This window comes from Mesoplodon bidens (genome assembly GCF_964165515.1).
Source record: "Mesoplodon bidens genome assembly, chromosome: 5".
Taxonomy (NCBI): domain Eukaryota; kingdom Metazoa; phylum Chordata; class Mammalia; order Artiodactyla; family Ziphiidae; genus Mesoplodon; species Mesoplodon bidens.
The window spans coordinates 4,441,681-4,457,819 of NC_138161.1; the positions used below are offsets into that span (position 1 = coordinate 4,441,681).

Below are 16,139 nucleotides of genomic sequence, written 5' to 3' on the forward strand. Positions count from 1 at the left end.
CGTGGTTGTGGGGCTTAAACTAGTGACTATGTATAAGTGCGTAGCCTCGAGCCTGACACATCCTCAGAGTGACCTAAGTGTGAGCCATTTTGATTATTATGAGTTTAGAGTTCCTGGCAGAGAGTAGATTTTCAATAAATGGCAGATTTGGCCTGAGTTTGCTGTAACAAGGCCTGGCCAGCTGGTTGTCCTTGGGACACCACAGACCAATTTCTGAAATCACTTCCAACCCCGCAAGTTGGAAGATTTTTCAATAGGTCTGTGGTCCTGGTGGAAATCAAGTCCTGCCAGTGTCCATCCCCCTGCGCAGGGGGGGGCTGGAGCCCCACAGTGGGGACATTTATACCAGACGTGACGAGGGACACAGAGGGCCCTGGAGCCGTCAGTGGCAGAGCCAGAATCATGGCCAGGGTGGCCGAGCATCGGCACTCACCGCACTGCAGCCGCCGTCCTGAAACCACGGAATGATGGCGTGGATGCCAGCAGAGCTGGCAGAGTTTGATATTTTCTTTTAGCAAGTGTCCAGGCAGATCCAGCTTTTAAGAGTTCAAAACAAAAGCTATTATATTTAAACAAGGCTTTTCACTGAGATTTTAAAAAATAGATCCTCCTTGCTTAAAAAATGAGAGAGAAGATATGCAGCAAAGTGCACATCTTGTAAGCGCGCAGCTCACTGAAGCTTTCACACACTGACCATTCATGAGTACCCAGCACCCAGCTCAACAAACGGAGCAGGGTCAGCTCCCCAGAAAACCCCCTTTACCCGCTTCCACTCACCACCTGCAGCCCCTACAAAGGGTAACCATGCTCCTGACTTCTAACATGTATGAGTTATCTATGCTTGCAACTAATAATTACCTCAAACCCAGCAGCATGAAACAACACACATGTACCTCATAGTATCTGTCAGTCAGTCCAGGCTAGACTGGGTCCCCTGCTCGGGGTCTCATGGGCTGTCATCATGGTCTGGGCTCACTGCCCTTCCTAGAGCTCGGGATCCCCTTCCAGTCTCCTGTGGTTGTTGGCAAAACTCCGTTCCTTGTGGCTGTAGGACTGAGGTCCTCAGTTCCTTGATGGCCGTGGGCTGCGGCTGCTCTCAGCTCCTTGAAGCCCTGCAGTTCTGTGCCATGTGGCCCCCTCACCCGTGGCAGCTGACTTCTTCAAGGTTCGGAGGAGAATCTCTTGCTCTGGTTTGCTAAGAGGGAGTTGTCTCTAACATAACCTTTGCCCGTCACATCACTTTGCCGTATTCCGTTGGCTGGAAGCAAGTCACGGGCGCCACCTGCCCTCAAGGCGAGGGGATGATGCAGAACGTGACTCTTTGAGGGTCATCTTAGAATTCTGCCCACAAACAGCATTAGCTTAGTTTTGCTTGTTTTGGTACTTTAAATAAAGGAATCATGCAGTACTATGTATGTGTCTTTCTGTGTTTGGTTTCTTTCACTTAACATTATGTCTGTGAGATTCATCTGTGTCATTGTGTGTGCTTGTGCATTGTTTGTGCTCATCACCCTGTGGTATTCCATTGTGTGACTGCACCATAACTTGTGTATCTGTTCAGGTATTGATGGATACTTAGGTAGTTTCCAGTTTGGGGTCATTATGAATAGTGGTGCTGTGAACATTCTAAAACACATGAGCGCGTTTCTGTTGGGTATTAATTATTGTAGCCTTATAGAGCTTGACATCTGGTGATGCAAGTCATCCTGCTGTGTTATTCTTCTACAAGCTTGTCTTCATTTTTATTGAGCCTTTCCATTTACTTGAATACCATTTTTTTCTTCTTATTTTTTTTTGATGTGGACCATTTTTAAAGTCTTTATTGAATTTGTTACATTATTGCTTCTGCTTTTATGTTTCGGTGTTTCTTTTTTTTTTTTTTTTTTTTTTTTTGGCTGCAAAGCATGTGGGATCTTAGCTCCCCAACCAGGGATTGAACTGGTGACGTTGTAACCACTGGACCACCAGGGAAGTCCCTTGACTACCTTTTAATTAAAAAAAAAACAAACCATCAGGCAAGAAAGAAAAAACATGTGCCTCTATGTTTACAGGAAAGGACTGAAAAGATACACACAGAAATGTTAACACATGTCTATGCTGCACATGTCTTATCCTTAACTTTTAAAAACAAGGAGGATGAATGACTTCTGAGATCGGCAAAGATAAGAGTGAGTGAGCGGCTCACTGTCCTAGTCTGATCTCCTGGAGCCCTGGGGACCCCAAGTCTGTTTTGTCCCAGGGACATCTGGAGAGCCATGCACTTGCTTGCCCACTTGTGCACGTGCCTGGTTACGAGATGGTTAGGTGACTCCCTCCTCTTCCAGCAGGACCAGGCGGTTGGGGCGGACGCCGTCTCTGAAAGTCTCGAGGATATTCTGAAGCACCTGGTTACCTCTGCCTCCCCATCAGTGGTTCTGAGCACAAAGCCTACGGATGTGAGGGAAGTTCAGGTAAACCAGTTCACCGGGGGTGGGTGCTTCACGACCCCCAGAAGGACCGTGGTCCGCCCGCTTGGAGAATTTGTGTGCATTTCCCATGCTCGCCCCCCACCCCTGCACCTTGCCTCTGCGCCCCCCCACCCCCACCCCCGTTGGTAGAGCGAGATTGCACAGTCGCTTGCTGGTGGGTGATGACCATGGTCTGGGGCAAAGCTCTGAGTTCGGGGCACAGGGTTCCGAAGCCGCACGGGAGGAAAGGAAGAGGTGTCTGGCCCACTCAGCAGAGTCCAAGCCGAAGTAGCCCAGATCCTCTCCTTTTAGGAGCCAGGACTTGACTTTTCGCCGTGCCCCCAGAGCCTGTTGTCTGGGATCGCACCCTTCCAGAACTGAGGTACCTGGGAACTGTCCCGAGGCAGGCAGAGTGAGCGCACTGGACCCACAGACTTTTAGCCCAGGACGGGGACAGCCTCCGTCCACACTGCCTCTTGGGGGTCTGTCGCCCTCAGGCAGTGCGGACACATGAGGCCATCTCCTCTGTGGGGTCCTTCCCATGCTGACGACCCCCCTCCCCATTCTGGGGCCCTCCCCACTGCCCGATTAGGTGCTAATTCTCTGGCTAAATTCACGTCCAGGCATTCGCCCAGGACAGCCTCCCTGGGCTTGGCCCCGCACATCTCTTTTGGCGACACATCTAAAAACCTTGGCTTGAGGTCAATTAATTCTCCCAATCATGAGCAGATCTTTTCGTGATGACTATGCAAAACATACACTTAAAGTCCCTAAAGTTATTTTTCCTGTGTCTTTCCAGCATTTTTATGTGGCATGGTAGAATATCCACTGTTAGTATATAGTGGGTGGTGAAGCCAGTGTGAAAGTATAACTTCTCTTTTTAAGTCTTTATTGAATTTGTTACAATATAGCTTCTGTTTTTTATGTTTTGGTTTTTTGCCCACGAGGCATGTAGGATCTTAGCTCCCTGACCAGGGATCGAACCCTCACTCTCTGCCTTGGAAAGCGAAGTCTTAACCACTGGACAGCGAGGGAAGTCCCTAAAGTATAACTTTTCATATGATTTTTTGATGCAGGCTCTTGGTCTCTGGTTCCTGTTAGGGCATCACCACTGTGAACGTGTAGAGCCTGGAGACACAATCTCTTTGATTCCCTGCACAGATATCAGGGGATCACGGTGCTCTGTGGTTCGCTCTGGGTGTTGAAGGTTATCAGAACATAAGAAACCTGATGCAGCAGAGCTGAGTAAGCAGACGAGCAGAGGGAGGGGTTTGTGGGCGTGTGCGCAGGGTTCCCAGGGCTGTGCTACCAGGTGGGGCTCGGCCCAGAGACGGGGGGTCAGGCCAGGCTTCCCAGAGGTGAGAGCAGAGGCTTGGCTTTCTCTCTCTCAGTAATTCTATCCTGGTGGCTTAGTGCAAATCAGAGCTGCCTGTTTTGAATATGACTATACATTTTTAATGTCAAAATTTGAGAAACTTCACAAAATAGTACTGCATTTTTAGAATACATGGATTCAGAAAATAAAGGGACCAAGACTACCATAAATTCAATAATGCTTTTCAATAAATTTGTAGAGTGTATGTATCAAAATAACATGCATATTATATTAGGGTTCTCTAGAGAAACAGAACCAATGAATGTGTGTGTGTGTGTGTGTGTGTGTGTGTGTATAAAATAGCCTCCATAACTACATGAGCCAATTATATATTTATGTATAAAATATATATATTTATATATATAAGGAGACTTATTCTGGGGAGTTGGCTCATGCCAGAGTCTGACAAGCCCCAAGAGTTACAGGAGAAGCCAGCAGGCTGGGACCCAGGAGAGCTGCTGTTTCCACTCAAGTCCAAAGACAGGGAAAAATGGATATCCCAGCTCTAAGGCAGTCAGGCATGAGGAATTCCCTCTTATTTGAGGGAGAGTCAGCCCTTTGTTCTATTCAGGCCTTCACCTGATTGGACGAGGCCCACCACAGTAGTGAAGGCAATCTGCTTTACACGGTCTGTTGATCTAAATGTAAATCTCAGGCAGCAGCCTCCTTGCAGACATGCCCAGAATCACATCTGACCACATGCCTGGGCACCCCATGGTCCAGTCAAGTCAACACGTAAGATAAGCCATCACGCATACACAATTGAGAAAACAGTGCATCTCCACCCCAGACATGTGGGCTGCTCTGTCCCCAGTGCTCAGGGACCTGGATCTTGAGGACTTCTGTGATTACTTCTTGGCCTCCCAGCACCTGCAGCTCACAGTGGGCAAGGCCCTGCCCTGGCTCAGAATAATGTTTGCTAGGTGGTGACCTAAAGAACACTACAGTCGCTTGAGATGTTAGTAAGCATCCCCCGCAAAAGCACTCTGAGGTCAAATCAGCTCTTAGCATCCCTCCCTGGAAGGCTCTTGCTGTGCAGAGGCCTGTGATGTCTCTGAGAAGCTTTTCCAGGATTCCCAAATGTTTGTACCTAAGGAGCCCCTTGTAAATAACACTTGTAGCCATGAGTGGGAGGTGGAAGCTAGCTTGAGAAAGGCTGGTCTGAAGATGAGGTCCCACAAGCTTGGGGAGGCTCTCTGTCGGAAACACCTTGATGCCCATTTGAGGATATGGTAATGAAGCAGGCTCAGGGGGTACCTGCCTCTGCTTTGTCCCTAGCGTGACACCTGGATGACACTTAGATCCTCCCCACGTGGATGGCAGGTCTGCCAGGAGGTGGGAAGTAGCCAGTGTCCTGGCTGGTGTCACACTTAGTGCTAGTAGGCAGTGGGCCCCTGAATCCCAGGGAGGGCGCCCCACTCTGTCTCAAGCTCCTGCCCTGGGTCCCGCGTGGCCCCATCTCCACCCACAGTGAGATTCAGGGGAGTCCTCTCTGGGTGAATGCTTAACTCCCTCGCTTGCTTTCTGTGGGATGTACAAGGCTCCCAAGGAGGGGAAGCAGCTGTGCGTGACTGGTACCCTCCCTCCCCAGTTGTTACAGAGCAGGCCTGGGGGCCAGGCTCCCTCTGAAGGTTTTCTAGAAGATTCCTTCCCTGTAACAGGTGTCCAGTGGCCACTGCCTCTTTCCCACGGCTCACTGTTCTTTGTCTTCCTTTCTGCAGCATCTGCAGCGCACTTCATCTACTCAGGAATCCTGCCCTCCCAAACCTCCAAGGGCTCATGAGCTCAAACTATTGGTGAAGAATATCCGAGCCTCGCTGCTGAGCCATCCTGGTGCTTCAGGTGGGTGATGGCGCGGCAGGGGCACGCAGGGGAGGGCAGGGCACCCGGCTGGCTGTGGATGTGACCGTCTGCAGTGTGAGCAGAGGGGAGGAGGTGCTCGTGGGTTGTACGTGGCCTTTGCTTCCTCCTGTGGAAGGGGGGTGCCACATGGGGGGATTATGGGTGTCCAGAAGGCTTTGGGCCCACCGGGAACCCTGTGTTGCCCAGAGAGGCTGCTATGGAGACAAGACAGAAACATCGCAGAATGGGTGACTCCTTTTCGGTGATTCTGAGTCAGTGCTGAGACCCCGGATGCCGAGTAGCCTGGGACCGGACACATCTTTCCACTGTGGTGTGGTTTTTGCCAAGAGTAGCGATAAGTTCTTTGTATTGTCTGAGAACATCGGGGTTACTTATGTTTATCTGTGGCGAGTTTCCTCCCGTTCCAGAAGTGCAGGTAGAACACACTGAACTACCTAGAAACTCTGTGAATGAAGCTGGGTATGGGTGGTGTTTTGGTAACTCACACCTCGCCCCCTGAGGCCACGCCACTTAGCAGCCGGGAGGGGCTCCCGGGACCCAGTCGGCCAGGGTTGGGTCCCAATTTCTAACCTCTGCCAGCAGGTCCCCATCTGGGTCAGAATCTCTCCTTGAAAGTGACTGTGGTGATTAGTAAGATGATGTGTGTAGAACACCGAACACCACCTGGTATACGGTAAAGGGCCAACATATTCCAGTCCTTTACCGTTGATTGTTTTTTTTTTGTTTTTTTTTTGCGGTACGCGGGCCTCTCACTGTTGTGGCCTCTCCCGTTGCGGAGCACAGACTCCGGACGTGCAGGCTCAGCGGCCATGGCTCATGGGCCCAGCCGCTCCGCGGCATGTGGGATCTTCCCGGACCGGGGCACGAACCCGTGTCCCCTGCATCAGCAGGCAGACTCCCAACCACTGCGCCACCAGGGAAGCCCTACCATTGATTATTGATTACACAGTATATTCCCAGCTTTCTGCCATGGGGCAAGCATTGCCTCGAAGCAGACACAACTGTTCACTAGTGAAATGTCCTGTTATCTGGATCAAATACCTCAAAAAGTTTTGACTGAGCTGAGTTAGGTATAAAAACCTACATCTTTGTAAGAGGGAAATGGGTTCTCTGGGAGGTATCCCCAAATTTAGCAGTTACCCCAGATGCCCTTCCTTTTCCAAGCTGTTAGTCTTGTTCAAAGTGAGGCCCACATCTCTGCTGGAGTAATGTTGCCCCCAGGGAGGGCCCTCACCAGAGAGCTGTGCCCGCAGTCAGAACCGAGGGGGGAGCAGGGGCACTTGGGGCAGCCCGGGGCTGTGGACATCCAGTGAGTAACCCCAGATGCGGTGCTCTGAGAGTTTGTAAATGGCAAATGAAAGGAACACTGGACCCTCTGAGCCAAGGGTCCAGTGAGCCAAGACCAGACATTTAATTCAGCCTTTCTTTTATCTGCAAAATGTCTTAATGCAACTAGAAAACAAAAATAAAAGCCAATACGGTGCCCCTCTGTTTGATTACAGGCAACATTAACCCAGTATGTGTAGTTCAGCTGAATGATCCCATCCAGAAGTTCTCCAGCACCCTCTTGAAAAACACTACCACCCTCACTTGGGAAGAAGAATTCACCTTGTGCGTAAGGGGCCCGGGTTTCCATGGCCACACCTACTCAAGACTGCCAAATTCTAAAACCACTCTGCAGCACTGTTCATACAAAAGAAGGGAGGGAGGGAGGGAGGGAGAAAAAAAGAAAATATAAAAAATTAAAAAGAAGTATATTAAGCATCTGAGGAAGCTGTAAGTCAGACATGGATTTCTTTTTGAAGGCAGCTCTTAGTATTGATTCACTCCTCACCTACATACCCATGCCCTGCTGTGACGAGAGATCTGTTGTTGGGCCTTCCACTTGCTTTAGAAACACCCACCATCCAGAGCAGAATGGAAGGAAACTTCTGATTGATACCAAAATCTGACAAAGAGAATGGAAAAAAGGAAAATTATAGACCACTTACAAATTGTGATGTAGGAATTCTGACTAGTGTATTGTCAAATAGAATCCAGTAGTACATTAAAAATAATACACCAAGACCAACTGAGTTCATACCAGAAATGCAAGGATGGTTTAATGTGAGGAGATCTATTAATGAAATCCACTGTGTCACTAGATCAAGGGAGAAAACAAACTTATTATTTCTCTATATGCCCAAAAGATATTCAGTGACATTTAATAACCATTTCTAATTTTTAAAACTTAATTAGAACAAGATTTATGGTCACTTTTTTCATAGTATTAAAAAAAAATCACTGTAAGTGATAAGTAGTAGGAACAGTCCCACTAAAGTCAAGAGAAGGATACCAACTGTTTTGTTCTAGAAGTACTAGTTAATGCAATTAGATAAGAAAAAGAAATAGTACACAAGTAGGGGAAAGGAAGAGGCAAAACTAATCATTACTTGGAGATAATATTATTGCATATTTAGGCTACTCCAGAAAATCAATTGAAACTGTTAGAAATAATGAATATAGGGTAGAAATAATAATATTATAAAAACTAATATAAATAATATTTCAGTAAAGTAGCTGAGTACAAAAATACAGAAATCAGTCACTTTCTGGTGCGTAAACAATAAATAATTAGAAAAAATAATGGAAGAAGGTGTCCCATGTATAATATAAAGAGCCTTTATAAATTATTAATGAAAATATGAGCACTCTTTTAGAAAACTGGGCAAAATTTCTGTACTAGAAAAGCAAAAGTAAGAGCTGTAGATAGCTAGAAGCATCTGAAAAGATGTTCAATCTCAGTAATAGCTAAAGTAATGCAAACTTAAACAAAAGAGATTGTTTTTTGCCTTATAGGTTGGTAAAAAGTGAGAAAAGCCAGTGGAAATACTGTATATATTAGAATAATCATTCTGGAGGTCATCAATATGTATAAAAAAAGAAAATCTCTTATACGCATGTACCTTTTGATTGGCAATTGCTCCTTTCCTAAGGAAATAATCACACAGTGTGTGCAAAGATATATGTATGAGGATATTTATCTCAGCTTGTTAATAATTACAAAATATTGGAAACAACCCATTATTAAGGGTTGGTTATTAAGGAACTGGCTGAATAAAGTCTCTTAAGCCCAGATAGTGGAATACTAGACACCTATTAAAAAAGATGTTCCTCTGTAGTTATTGACATAGAAAGATGTCCAGGATATCTTAAGTGAAAAAAATAGGTTACAAAGGAGGAGAGAGGTATGTTATGTTCTATATTTGTTTTCAGACAATTATATGGCTCTATCTTTCAATACAGTACCTACTAGCCACATGTAGCTCTTTAAATTTCAATTAATTAAAAGTAAACAAAATTAAACCCAGTTCCTCAGTTTGCACTGGCCTCATTTCAAGTTCTGAATAGCTGTATGTGGCTAGTGGCCACCGAATTTGATAGCAGCTCTACAGAACATTTCCACCATCATTCAGAAAGTCCCATTGGATTACCCTGGAAGACTAGTCACCAAATATTAACAGTAACTATTTCTGGATGGTGAAGTTGCAGATAATCTTTGTGTTTTGGTTATATATCTCTGTAGTTTCTTAAATATTGATGTTGATTTGCATTCCTTTCTATCATCAGGAAAACAATACTATTTCAAGAAATTAGTAAAGCATTTTTAAGGATTCATGGCCCCTCTTCCTTTCCACAGTGAGTTGAATGCCAAGTCGAGGGAGTTGCACCTGCAGATTTCAGAGGATGGGCAATCCTCAGAAGGTGGGTGGTCAGCACGCAGACGGAGACCCTGCTCTCTGGGAGGGTCATCCAGCGGCCCTGACCAGGGCCTTGGGGTGGAGAGGGCGGGAGACGCAGCAGAGCCTCGGCCCCTCCCCCTAAGCCACTCCAGGTCTTCCCAAGGGAATGTTTGGTTGGAAGTCCATTCTGTTATTAGCAAGGTCAAACATTTTGGGAAAGAGATATTCAACTGGTTCTTTTCTTTTTCTTTTTCTTTTTTTTTTAAACAAATATCAAACATCTTTTATTCAACAGTTCTTGGCTTAGAGCAGTTCTCAACCCTCTTAGCCTTAATAGACCTTTTACTTTTTTTTTTCTTCAGTTTTTAATTGTGTTGATACATATAACTTAAAAGTTACCATCTTAGCAACTTTTGAGTGTAGAATTCAGTGGTATTAAGTGCATTCACATGGTTGTGCAACCATCACCGCCATGCATCTCCAGAATTCATCTTACAAAACCTAAACTCTGTCCCCATTAGACACTCACTCCCCAGGCCCCTCCCCCAGCCCCTGGCCCCCACCCTTCTGCTCTCTGTCTCCATGAATTACAGCTGACTTTTCCTCGTAGAATAAGCCGTAGCAGCTTAACTTGGACACATGCTTTAGATACAAGTCAGCAACAAATAGAGGTGAAAATCACTAAAGTGAACATGGACCTGGTGTGTATGTGTGTAAATCAGTAGTTTCAGTATTTATTAGGTTTTTTAAAATCCCTATGAACATACCAAAATTGGGAGAGGTGACCCTTCCCTGGCTTATTCAGCTGTGACACCAAGCCATCTGGTTATCTCCTAAAGTTACAAAGGCATAGGAAAAAACAATTCAAGCTCCTAGGTATTAGCAAGGAGTTTTGAGGCAGTTTCCCTGGTTCTGTAGTCTAGAGATAACTCAGATGCTCCTGAGATAAGAACTGACATTCCAAGAGAGGGCGTGTGGTCTGAACACAGGGTGGAACCACTGTTTGCCTAATCCATTCCTGGGGCACCACCCCTGTTGGCTCCATTGGAAATTCATTCCAGGCCAGCCTGATGGGATCTGTGAAATTTCAAACTTAAAAAAAAAAAAAAACAAAAAAACGAGAACAAACAACAACCATATAACCTTTCCTCAGGCTCATATATGTTTAATATTTTGCCCCATTTCCTTTATTATTTGTGCTCACAGTTGCTGGTCGCTCTCACTTTGCTCCCTCTGTCTGTCTACACACACACACACACACACACACGCACGCACGCACACACACACACACACACACACACACACACACGAGGGTAAATGTGTGAACTGTGTGAGTGTAAATTTCGGGCATCCTGGCCCTTTACCCTAAATTCTTTACTGCGTATTTCCTACCAGTGGGGATATTATTTGTCCACAGCACAGTTATCAGCTTCCTGGGTTACGTTGGTCCACCTCTTTACTGCCCAGATTCCAGTTTCCATCAGCCAAGCCCCTGAGGTCCTTCCTGGCAGTATTTCCCAGTCCTGTGTAGGATCAGATACTACCTCTTGATTGTCACATCTGTAGCCTCCCTTGATCTGGAAGAGTTCCACAGCCTTCCTTTGTCCTTTATGACCTTGACTTTTCTAAAACATTCTGAAACGGGAGCATGTCCCAGTGAGCGGGGCGTGTGTCCAGAGTTGGTTCTGGTTGCAGCCACTTGCGGGCATCCTGTCCCTGTGGAACCCCATGGAGACACCCCCAATGTTCCCTGTTTGTCCTCTGTCTCTTTAGCTCTGTTGGCAATGACGACTGTCCCCTTGGACTTGTTCAAGAAGCAGCCTTCTGGGCCACAGAGCTTTACGCTGACCAGCGGGTCCTCCTCGGGCAGCTCAGCGTTGGGTTCGGTCACTGCAGAGGTATGACGTCATTCTCTACAATGCCAAGGCCCAGCTCGACCCACTTGAGAAAAGGGACATCTTGATTTATGTCTGTCAGAGTCTTGTTCTCGCTTCAATGTAAAGCAAGAAGCTTGTCCAAGACCTGATGTTTCCTCCCAGGCATTTCTAGACATGAATGGGAGGCTTCCTGCCCCGGGTTGCGTTGCGTTGTCTACCTCTGACATAACTTTCCATGATTCCCTTTCACGCAGGCCTAACCCAGAAAGGGCTCTTTTATTTTGTTTGGTTCTCCAGCTTTTGTTCCCATCATTATGTGCCGAGTGGCTGGGTTTGAGCCTGGGTCTCATCATCCTATGTCAGTTCTGGGGAAATCGGTTAATTGTAAGTTACTTATGATACTAAGCGACAGCTAGAGAAATCAGAGGTTATTGCAAAGGCAGGCAGCGTGCCGTGGCGGGGTGTCCGTCTGCGCTGACTACAAAGCATGTAACCAGCCCTCTCTGCAGTTTTCTTACATCGAACCCGGTGAAGCGAGATCCTGGCAAATGCCTCCACCTGTTCCTGCTGCAAAGATAGAAAAAGACCGCACAGTGATGCCGTGCGGGACCGTGGTCACTACCGTCACTGCCGTGAAAACCAAGCCTCGCTTCGATGCAGGGAGGGCCTCCCCGCTGAGCTCCGGTGAGTTTCCTCCCCGCAGAAACTCTGAAGTCACGCCTCCCCTGTAAATGTCTTGCCTGTATAAACTGCAGACCGCTGTAGGCTGTAGGATTATCTGTAAGAAAATGTCCTGTTACGGGAAGAATGGTAATTGGCAAGGCTTCTGCATAGCTTTTTTTTCAGACAATTATCTTTCTATCTTGTCAGACAGACACACGACAAGCCAAAGCAAGGTTCAAACCTGTAGTGAATTCTGAAGCTAAAATCTAGATCCTAGATGAAATATCTCATTACATTAAGTAGTCCATGACGTTTACGTGGGGACAGCACACACTATCTTGAAACATTAGATGTGAGAGGCCAGCATAGAGTTTCTTATGTTAAAAATCATTCATTCGAAGGCTTGATGTGCATTTTAGATCTAGCCGAATTCTGTACCTGTCCCCATAGCCACCACCCTGGAGACAACTTCTGTATAAGTGTATGATTTATTATTTTTTTAAAATTTATAATGTGTTCCTGCCTGTACAAAAGTATTATCATCCCAGAATAAATCACTTGGCACTGTTCTTGAATGCAAAACAGAAAGTGAAATTCCGGCTTAATTAAAAGGTCTCTGAAATTTTATTTAAACCTGGGCTTCCAATGCCCCTTTTGGGCATTCCTCCCCTCCCCCAAAAAAGAATCAGAGAGGTTGTTAAAAATATCTTAAGGTTTGCCTCTTACCTTTTCCAACTGCATGAAGTAGAGTTGAAGTGAGGTGTGATTTCACTTTCCGGTAACTGTAAGAGTCAGACAGCTTTCGGAGGGCTGTTGTAATCAGGATTTCTCCTGGGCAGAATCTCCCCTGAGAACACCTGTCAGGGTGAAGGTCATCGAGAAGGACATCTCCATCCAGGCCATCTCCTGCCACGGCGCCCCCGTCAGCAAGATGTTCTCTTCCTCGGATACAGGTAACGCAAGGCCACTCCAGATGGTCCCCGCTCAGCTCCTTCAGGCTCTGCCCTCGAGCCCCGCATCTGGTGAGAAGGATGCTTTTCCTTTTTAGAGTTTGGGGAGAGGTGTTTTAATATAGTAAGTGAGGAACTAACTAGAAAGAGAGAAGGGAAATGGAAGTCGACGGAAGACCAGGTGTGGCGTTGGCATCCCTGCCTTAAGTTTCAGGGAACACTTGAACAAAATAAGCACAAAAAGCCAGCTTATGCCTCACTGTGTAAAATTTCTGAATGTTATTTTTTCTCTTGTTCAACGCACTAGTTCCACAGATGTCATAAAATAAGCAGGACTCGGGGGACATAATCATAAAGGCAACTTTATTTTGTCCCCCACTGTCCCCTGAAACCTGTTTAATAGGATTAGTTTCCCCTGGAACTCTGGATGCAGATTTCCCAGTTTTATGGTCGCTTGTGTCACTGTCTCTTGGAATCAGAGCATCATCTAAATTTGGGGGTTCAATTTTCTCTCTTCGCTCACATGTGACCTGCAGTCTAAGAAGGGCTAGGGGGGCAGCTTCTCCCCACCGCAGTCCACTGAGTCCTATTTCTGACCCTGCCAATGTCAAGGACAGGACAGGGAGGGATAGGCAGTGGGCAGGCAGCTCTCATGTGATGGCTGCTGTCTTGGGATGGCCGTGTGTTCTCTGAACCTGGCGGAAGTGGAAAACTGCCTCTTTCCCTGTGGGGGCTTCCCTGGTTGTTTGGAAGCTGCAGGGTCCCCCCAGCTGCAAAATCCTAGACAGAAGCAATGCCCCTCATTGGCCACTCCTGGGGGCCCTGTCTCAGCTCTGCTTTGTACCATGGGGGCACCTTCACCCCGGGCTGACATCCCTGCTGTGGTTCCCCCTCTTGTCTGTGGGTGCTGGCACCAGCCCGCACCATGCAGCCAGGAGCCCTGCAAGCTTCCTCAGGCACAGCTGGCACCTGGACGGGCTCGCTGAGGATGGACAGAAGCTCTGGGCTCAGCACCCCCCCGACTGGTGTCCCAAGGCCAGGGACTCCCAGCGCAGCCCTCTCCCCAGGTGTCCTCACCACGTCCTGCTCTTCCCCGCCGGGTCGGCAGCCACAGAGTTCTCAGCCACTTGGTCCCTCGCCGCTGCCTTGGGAAATGTAGCATCTGTGTTTTTAGAGAGATTTTAATAGTATCTTACATCCAGTGATTCCTAAAGGATTTCTTCCGTTTTATCACTTCCAACAGGCCTGGTTTCTTGAAACCAAATCCACCTCTACTTCCGAGAAAGATGCTGGGCTGGCCTTCTCTTAAAGGTCTTTCCAAACCCTCCTGGCATTGACCTAGACATTTTCTAGGAAGTTTTCAGATGAGAAAATTTTTTCTGTAAAAAAATTCTCAGGAAGTAAAATTCCTTTACTACTTTGAGTTGATATCATAAATTTTTTTGTTGTTTAACTGAAAGTTATCATAAAGTTTTATGTGTGTATGTTTACCAAAAAAAGTTGATCTTCCTTTTGTGGGATATCAATGTATGTTTTAAGTCGTTAAAATATATATACACACAGACACACACAACAATGTAGCATCTGTTGTCAGTGGGTCGAGGCCAAACTGAGAAAAAGTTCCTGGTAACATCCTGACCCTTCATCCCATTGTCCTTTTCATCTTCCTGCAGCAGCAGACACCTTAGTGTGAGTTCCAGCATCAGCTCTGAGTGGGAGAGACCTGGCTGGGTATCTCAGCTCCGCCGCCCACCTGGCTGTCTCCTACCTGCCCCATTTCTCAAATGGAAACTGAAAGGCACCTCCCTCAGAGGGCTTGGGGTTAATTACCTGAAATAATATGCACGGAGCTCTTTGCAGGGCACAGGTCCGTGTTAAGCCCTCCCTGGATGTTGGCCCGGGTGTGGAATTAACCCTGGGAAGAAGCAGCTTCTCTGCACCAGCCCTCGGTCACCCTGAACACTAGTTTTTGTGTTCCACCGCTCCTGGGAGGGCCAGGGAGTAGCTGCGTTGCCTTTCGAAGTCTCCCCAAAGCTCAGAGGTTTCTGTTTTTCACCTCGATTGAGGCATATTTACGTTCATTAAAGTGCATGATTTGAAGCGTACACCTCAGTGAGTGTGTGTGACCACAGAGCATCAGCTCCAGACCCAGGGGCATCACCCGTCCTGCTCATAAAGTTTCCCCAGAACCCAGCCGTGGACACTTTTACATCCGGTCTCTAGCTTCCAAGTCAGCGTGGAATACTTGCGACAGGCCGGCTGCCCACGAAGTCACTGGCCCTTTACAGAAAATATTTGCCACCCCCTGCTAAAAGACCAAATCTGTCACGCCAGAAGTTGCCGTCAAAGCTTCAGATTTTGTTAACGTGCTTCACGCCCGCTTTTCCTCCGGCAGAGCTACTGGTGCTGAGCGGTGCCGACCCGGTGGCCGAAGTTGCCATCCGCCAGCTCAGCGAGTCCTCGAAGCTGAAGCTCAAGTCCCCGCGGAAGAAGAGCACGATCATCATATCTGGGGTCTCCAAGGTGAGCCTGCAGCTCATCCTGCATCAGCCCGGCCCCAGCCCTTGATCAGCTCCAGCGAGTTCCCCCCCAAATGTCCGCTTACATTCCCTCACCAACGAGGGGCTATTCGTGATGCAGCTTTTCCTGCTGAGGAAGGAAACTTGAAGATTTCTGACCGGGGGTGCTTTGGTTGTTGAGAGGTTGGTGGATCATGTGAAGAAAAATTATTGAAAGACCAGCGTGATGTCAACTCCCCTTTGGGACAGAACCTCCACCCTCATGGCTGCCCCATCTTGGGGAGCTTTCACTTACACACATTACACATTTCCAAACCGTTTCCATTTTGCAGTGAATGTTTATGCCTTTCGCGATCAGAGAAACGAAGCTTGTTTTAAAACTTACCCTGACCCCCATTCCTTCCTTCTCCTGCTCCGTGACCTTTGTCCAGAGCAGCTGGCGGGTGCGAGGCGTCCCTGGCGGACGCCGGGCAGGCAAGGGCCCACATTACAGTCCCTTACTCTTTTTAACATTTCAGAACAAGCAAGGAGAATGTGAGCAGTGGAGGGGCAGGTGGGACATTGGGTAGCTGGGAGGGGATGAGGAAGATGAATTTTGGGGCACGGAGGGTGGGTTGATACTTTAAGGGCATGGGAGGGTGGGGCGGGAGGGCATGATGACCCTTGACCCCTTGGCTGCTGGGAGAGGGGCCAGAACAGGTCCTGGGAGGTGCCAGAGGTGAG

General features: G+C 47.5%; 1 protein-coding gene across 7 annotated transcripts in view; it reads left to right on the forward strand.

Moving 5' to 3' along the window:
• The window catches only part of C2CD2 (C2 calcium dependent domain containing 2), a 63,675-nt gene that overhangs the window by 33,289 nt on the left and 14,247 nt on the right, over positions 1–16,139 (forward strand). For 5 of the 7 annotated variants that reach the window (XM_081234452.1, XM_081234456.1, XM_081234450.1 and 2 more), the window contains exons 5-12: positions 2,325–2,450; positions 5,544–5,664; positions 7,188–7,296; positions 9,365–9,429; positions 11,181–11,305; positions 11,794–11,968; positions 12,787–12,900; positions 15,293–15,420. In XM_081234452.1, coding sequence (XP_081090578.1) covers positions 2,325–2,450; positions 5,544–5,664; positions 7,188–7,296; positions 9,365–9,429; positions 11,181–11,305; positions 11,794–11,968; positions 12,787–12,900; positions 15,293–15,420 — 963 coding nt within the window. The remainder of the gene's footprint in view (positions 1–2,324; positions 2,451–5,543; positions 5,665–7,187; positions 7,297–9,364; positions 9,430–11,180; positions 11,306–11,793; positions 11,969–12,786; positions 12,901–15,292; positions 15,421–16,139) is intronic. The other 2 variants (XM_081234453.1, XM_081234451.1) reach the window with 1 other exon arrangement.